Source organism: Ciconia boyciana, chromosome 24 (genome assembly GCF_034638445.1).
Source record: "Ciconia boyciana chromosome 24, ASM3463844v1, whole genome shotgun sequence".
NCBI lineage: Eukaryota > Metazoa > Chordata > Aves > Ciconiiformes > Ciconiidae > Ciconia > Ciconia boyciana.
In genome coordinates this window covers 4,299,782-4,306,452 of record NC_132957.1, presented here as the reverse complement: position 1 = coordinate 4,306,452, position 6,671 = coordinate 4,299,782, and the positions used below count along the sequence as shown (strand labels likewise).

At 64.0% G+C, this 6,671-nt stretch overlaps 1 protein-coding gene across 1 annotated transcript; it reads left to right on the top strand.

Annotated features, from left to right (window-relative positions):
• Window positions 1-1,251: 1,251 nt before the first annotated feature.
• On the top strand, window positions 1,252-5,675 carry IL12RB1 (interleukin 12 receptor subunit beta 1). The gene is made up of 15 exons (XM_072845878.1): window positions 1,252-1,498; window positions 1,833-1,947; window positions 2,114-2,283; window positions 2,356-2,507; window positions 3,021-3,057; window positions 3,230-3,340; window positions 3,424-3,506; window positions 3,588-3,837; window positions 3,873-4,061; window positions 4,155-4,256; window positions 4,362-4,508; window positions 4,609-4,758; window positions 4,877-4,973; window positions 5,065-5,146; window positions 5,250-5,675. The coding sequence occupies exons 1-15, from the start codon at window positions 1,252-1,254 to the stop codon at window positions 5,673-5,675; spliced, it is 2,358 nt and encodes a 785-aa protein (XP_072701979.1).
• Window positions 5,676-6,671: the final 996 nt, after the last annotated feature.

The following is a 6,671-nucleotide window of genomic DNA, read 5'->3' as shown; positions in this document are numbered from 1 at the left end:
AGCATGGCAGGGTCTGGCATGGCACAGCATGGCACAGCACGACACGGCACAGCACAGCACAGGACAGCACAGGGCTGGCATAGCACAGCATGGCACAGCACGGCACAGGGCTGGAACAGCACGGCAGAGGATGGCCCAACACAGGATGGCCCGGGGCTGGCACAGCACAGCACCGCACAGCGTGGGGCTGGCACAGTCTGCCTGGCTCGGTACAGCCCAGCACTGCACGGCCTGGGGCTGGCACAGCAGGGCACAGGGTGGGAACAGCCCCCCTGGCTCGCTGTGGTCCAGCCCAGCTCTGTCCCGTGGCTGGCACGGCACAGCACGGTCCATATGGCCTGGCGCAGCCCAGCACTGCTCAGCATGGCGTGGCGCAGCCCAGTCTGGCACGGCACGGCCTGGTGTGGCATGGTACCGCATGGCTTGGCCTGGTTTAGCGTGGCATGGCACAGCCCGGCCAGGTACAGCACGGTCCAGCTGTATGTTGTGGCATGGCAAAGCCCGGCACGGCTCAGTTTGGCACGGCATGGCACAGTATGGTGCGTACCCCCAGCTGGGAGGGAAGGAGGGGGCACACAGCGAGGCGGGAGGGCAGGAGGTGCCAGGGGACCCCCTGTGCCCTCACCCCGGCCATGCCCGTGGCAGCAGCACAGAGGGGTCCCGGCAGCGCCGTCCCGGCGCAGGGAGGCTCCCGCCACGACCGCCCTCCGGCCCCGAGCAAAAGCCACACAAGGGGACGCTTTCTGCAGGAACAAGGGGACTCTGTGCGCGGCCGTCGGTGCCACCCGGCTCCGCCGTCCCGGGGTCACCCATCCCGTCACACGGCTGCCGGTGTCCCATTGACACCGCGCTCTCCTGCCTCACTGGGGTTTTGTTCCCCGCTGTGGGGGACAAGTCGTGCTGGGGATGGGCACAGGTTTCGGCGAGAGCCGTGTGCACACGCACGCACACACGCTGCAAAAACCTGAACAACCCCCAATCTTGGAGCAGCCGCTCGAGATTTGCCCGGTTACGAGCAGGGGATCAAAAACATGCCGTGAAGTTTGCAAAAAAAAAAAAAAAGCCAAAAACCCCAAAAACCACAAGACGTCTCTTTTGCTTACCTTGCATTTCTCGCCAGGCCGGGGCACGCGATGCGGCCGGCGCACACAGTACAACCGGGGCAGCGCTGGGCTGTGTCCCGGCAGGCGCGCTGGCAGAAAAGGGGGATATTTTGGTTGCTTTCTCTTTTGCTTTCGGTAAAGGTGAGGCATGCAATCACACCTCGCCGCCTGCCCTGCCTGGGAGCAGCTGTCCTTCGGCAAGCCTTTAGCAGAAGAGGAAATGCCGGGTGCGGAGAGCTGCGCCGAGCACCGGGGCTGCCGCCGAGCCGGAGGGTGGCACTCACCGGGTGCTGGGGGACGGGGCGGCCATGAAGGGCAGCGGAGCCCCGGATCCGGCGTGGGACACCCCGTGTGGCTGATGCTGGGGTGGCTGCTGGCGGCGCTGGCGCGGGGCGGTAAGTGCTCCTGCGGCGCCGGGAGATGAGAGATAACTTCAGAAAACTTTCAATGAATGATTTGGGGGTGATAAGGCCCAGGGAGCTGTCGCTGTGATGGAGACGCTCACCCGAAACCACAGGGACAAAGCAAAGCCGCCGGTGAATCCCCGCTGACGGCGGGCAGGAGCCGGGGTGAGCGGCACCGACCAGCACCGCATCCTCGGGGAGGGGGGAAATGGTGTTTTTTGGGTGAGAATCAGCAGCATGGCTGCTCCGATCCCCTGGGCCAGCAACTCGGTGATCAGGCAACGGCTGCGCCGCTGCTCCATCCCGGCCTTGCCCTCTCCCGCAGGCACCGCCGCAGCCCCCGGCTTCTCCTGCTGGAAGCATTGCGGCTCCCGCTGGTTCCTCTGCTCCTGGCCACCCCACGGCCCTGCCGGCAACACCTCCTACCTCCTGACGCTCTGGTGAGTCGGGCACCGCGGCGGGGCTGGGCACCACGTCCTGGGGAGCCCATGGGATGTGTCCTGAGTGGGACACGTGGGGACACGTGCCCTCCGCAACCCAAGCCCACCCGGAGGGTGAGCGCTGCCGCAGCCGGATCCGACCTTGCGCCTGTTCCCCCCCTGCCAGCTACAAGATGCCCAGGCTGTGCCAGCAGTTCGAGGCAGGTACGAGGACGACGTACACCCTGAAGCATCACCACGTTTACGTCCTCACCAACACCACGGGCTGGGTGGAGGCGCGTTGGGGGGACCACGTCCACAGGACCCCCAACCTCACGCTGTACCTCAACGAAGCCGGTAAGCACCCGCGGGGCCGGGCTGGGTGTCAGCACTGGCGCCGATAACCACGAGACCACCTCATCTTTACAGTCAAGCCAGATCCGCCCCCCGCCGGCATGCCCTTCACCAAAACCGGTGGCCAGCTGCGGCTGCAGGTGCCACAGCTGCCATGCCACCGCAGGGGCCAGCCGCCGCAGTGGGAGACTCGCTTCCGGAGGAAGGATGACCGTGTCTGGACGCAGGTAAAAACACCATTTGCCAGAGCCGGCGGTGACCGACGGGACAGCCAGAAGTGTTGTGGCAGCCCAGGCAGCCTGGGGAGCGCGGGGGCTCGGTGACGCCGCTGTCCCCCCCCCAAACCCATCCACGTCCCATCTGTTTCACGGCGTTATCAGCTCTGCCCCGTCCTCCCGGCCACAGGATCCCGCTGCCGCCTGTAACAGGATCAGGCCGTGGTTCGTGGGGATTACGCAGGCAAAACCGCAGATTAGACTAATGATGGCAACGGATGAAATCCGGCTGCTCGTCCCCCACAGCCGCGGACCCCCCCCCTCAACTGCTGCCAGGAGGGTCCCGGGGCCGAAGCCGTGGTACCCCGGCCAAGGGGACCCTCCTGGCCACCACGTGCCCTGCACCCCCTTTGGCTCTCCCAGGCCCTGGGATGTTTGGGGGGGACAGGACAGCATCTGCTTTCATGTCCCAGTAACATACTGGTTTTACTGGGCGGGTGCCTCCGTCCCCGGTTCTCTCCGCAGGTGACGTGCGAGACAGTGACGGATGAGGATGACTCAGGTCGGTTTAGCCCGCAGGGATGCGGGGCACGAGCATCTCCTGAGGATGCTCCCAGGTCCTGACAGGGGGGCTCTGCCCCGTGCTCTCCCCTGGCCCCCCCACACCCTGCAATGGCCAAAAGCTGGGGAAAAGGGGGGGGTCACCCCCACCTGACCCTGTCACCCCGCTCTAGTGACCTGCACCCTGGGGGAGAACGGCACCTTCGAGGTCCAGCTCCGGCACAAGCCCCCCCACTGGAGCAGCTACTGGAGTGACTGGAGCAGCTCCATCTTCGTTCCCGCGGGTGAGGAAGAAGAGAGGAAGCGGGTGGGACCCCAACAGCTCCCGAAAATGCCGATAGCCCAGCCGGGCTCGTTCCTCTTGCAGAAATCCTGGCGAGCCCGGCGCTGAGCTACCAGCTGGGAAAACTGGGGAGAGATGGGCAGCGGGTGCTGAGGCTGGGCTGGCAGGTACGGCAGCATCCCCCGGGGACCCTCCTGGGTGTCCCCCCGCCATTTCATCCTCCGAGCCACCCTCTCTCCCTCCCCCAGCGAGCCTCCGAGGAGCAGGGGAATGTCACCTACATGCTGCGTGCCCGCATGCTGGCGTGCCGCTGCAGCGAGCTGGCCGAGGAGGACGGCGTGGTGCTGGGGAGGGAGGTGACGGCGCACAACCTCACCCTCTCCGCGGCCGAGTACGAAATCCTGCTGACGGCAGCCAACGCCGCCGGGACGGGGCCAGCACGGCAGCTCCGTGTGCCGGCAGAGCAGCGTGCAGGTACGTTCCCTGCGGAAGAACCGAGCGTCCCGGCAGCCTCGAGGGAGTTATTTTCCCAGCCATCCCTTGCACCTCCTGTTTCATCCCAGATCTCAGCTTCAAGGACATCAGCGTGGCCGGTGGCACCGTGACGGCACAGTGGGAAGCACTGAGCCCTGGCTTTGCCTACTGCTTCGAGCAGCAGCCGCCGAAACGAAGCGTTTGCAGCCAACGGGATTTCCCTGCCAAGAGCATCCACGTGGAGAGAGGCAAGGGAGCGCCCCGAGCCCCCCGCCTGTCCCCCCCCGCCTGGGGCCAGATCCTGGCGGGGGTTTAACCGGCATCCCTGGTTCCTGCCCCAGGAGCACTGGAAACACCGGCATGTTACCGCTTTGCCGTGCACGGCTGGGCCCCGGCACGGGGCTGGTCCACCTTCGCCCTGCAGCACCACTATGCTGGCAACGGTACGTATGGCAACACGGAGCATCCGTGCGCAGTTTAACTGCAAAAAGGGGGGTTCCCAAAACGCTCCCCCATTTTTTGTGCAACCCCCCCGCCATCCTGCGCAGCCTCGCTGGCCGTGCCCATCCGTATCAACGCCAGCACCAGGAACGCCGCCGTTGTCCTCCAATGGAGCCCATCCCCTCGTGCCGCCTGTCCCGGGGCACTGGCCAAGTACCTCATCTGCCACGCGGCCGAGGGGGACAACGTGACCTGTGAGTGGGACCCCCCCATCCCCGTGGGGCGGGAGGAAGGCTCTGCCCGCAACCCGCAGGCAGCTGCCAGACTACCGCCTCCTCGTTATCGTTTGCCCAGACGGCGAAGCGGACGCTGCGGCGTCGCACTACACCCTCCAAAACCTACGGCCCGGCACGGCGTACAGGGTGGGCGTTTGGGAGGTGACGGCGGAGAGCGGGGGGACCTGCAGCGCTTGGTGGCACTTCCAGACCAAGGCGCTGGGTAATGGCTTGGAGACCCCGTCCCCTCCCCGGTCCCCGCGGGGTGGCTTGCCCTTGCCCTGAACTGGCTCCCGTGTGGGGTGCTGGGGACAGACGCGTGACCATCCAGCCATGCCCATCCCCAGGTCCCCAGGGAACAGCCTGGAAATCCAACCTGAAGTACCTGGGCATCGCACTCAGTCTCCCCACCATGGCTGCCGTCTACCAGCTGAGCAAAAAGAGGTGACAGCAGCACCCTCGCCCCCGCTCCGGCCATCGCCCACCCACCCACCTCCCCCGTTACCCACCCCCTCACCGACCACCTCCTCCCCAGGGCTCACCGCCTCCTCTTCCCCCCCCTGCCCAAGCCCGTGGGCACCAAAGCCATCCAGTTCTCCGCCGAGGAAATGAGCCAGGTGAGACGCAAGGTGCAGGAGGGGCCGGATCCTGCACCCCAGCAGCTGCCCGTGCGCAGCCCTGGCATGAGCCGTTCCCACCCCAAACGCGTCCGACCCTTAGGGCCAGCCCTGGCCAGGCTTTGTGGAGCCCTCGGAGAGCTTCAGCCCAGCTGAGCTACTGCTACCGGAGCCGAATCCTGGCAAGGAGACGACCGACGCCAGCACACGGCCCTGCACGCCGCAGCCCGGCCCCGCGGCCGAAGAACCGGCGGTGGTGTGCCTGCCGGGCTGCGACAAGGAGCTGCCGTTTGCCTACCGGAGGCAAGAGGTGCTGAGCCCGGCGGGATCTCCACTGCCTGGCAGCACCAGCCGCTCCGGCCATCCAGCTGGCAAGGAGGAGGAGGAGGAGGAGGAGGAGGAGGAGGAGGAGGGAAGGCAGGGGCTGCACCAGCTGCTGGTCCCCATCGCCCTGCTCATCTCCGACAAACCCGTCATCATCAGGGACGAGGAAGGATGGGACCCGTCACCGGAGAAGTCGGTGCCGTAGTCATCACCAGGCTGGGGCAGCGGGGATGGATGGCAGGAGGGGGACGAGGGGGGGCTCCATGGGACGCTGAGCACCCGCCCCACGAGCTCGCGGTCGCACCATCGCTTTCAGGGAGTTTTCTGGTTTCCAGGACCCGGAAGGTGATGCCTCCAGTGCAGCGTTGTACAGGGCCAGGATCTGGCCATGCACGTCCCAGCCGCAGCCCTTCACTGGCCATACGTGAGGAGGGAGGGCGGCCGCAGGAGCCGGCTGGGGCTGAGGGTATTTCCTCGGCCGGATCAGGCAGAGCTTCGTCCCGGCCGGCTGCCTCCTGCCGCAGCCAGGGCCGGCATCACCGTGGGCCCTGCGGGATGGGGACACAAACAGCCCCAGCACCAAACACCGGCTACTTCCAAAAAAAAAAAACCAAACAAACCCAAACCCAAAAAAACCCAAAACCAAAACAAAAGCAAAAATGAAAAAATTGCAAAAATGAAAAAATTGCAAAAATGAAAAAATTGCAAAAATGAAAAAATTGCAAAAATGAAAAAATTGCAAAAAATTTCAAAAATTTCAAAAACAAAAACCAAAACAAAAATTTTCAAAAATTTCAAAAACAAAAACCAAAACAAAAATTTTCAAAAATTTAAAAACCAACAAAATTTCAAAACAAAAAATGGCAAAAATAAAAATGGCAAAAATAAAAATGGCAAAAATAAAAATGGCAAAACAAAAAATGGCAAAAATAAAAATGGCAAAAATAAAAATGGCAAAAATAAAAATGGCACAAAGCAGCAGGGCTGAGATGGCTTCCCTTGCCTGAGCAGGCGGATTACAGCAAGGGTCGAGGGCAACCCTCGGCGCTGGGGCTGAGCCGGGGCGGGCAGGGCCCCCCAGCCCCCCACGTGGGGCCGCACCGCTGCCGCGGGCCTCATCTGGGGCAGAACCGGGGACGCTGCTGAAGGCAAAGAGCGGTTTATGGTTTTGTCTGCTCTGCGTGCAGGGGCCGGAGGAGTC

What these genes read in the sequence shown, in the direction of transcription:
- IL12RB1 (XM_072845878.1), top strand. Translation starts at nt 1,252, where the DNA reads ATGCAATCACACCTCGCCGCCTGCCCTGCCTGGGAGCAGCTGTCCTTC. An exon ending in TCCTACCTCCTGACGCTCTG is followed by an intron (nt 1,948 to 2,113) that starts GTGAGTCGGGCA and finishes CCCCCCTGCCAG; the next exon opens with CTACAAGATGCCCAGGCTGT. An exon ending in GACCAAGGCGCTGGGTAATG is followed by an intron (nt 4,759 to 4,876) that starts GCTTGGAGACCC and finishes GCCCATCCCCAG; the next exon opens with GTCCCCAGGGAACAGCCTGG.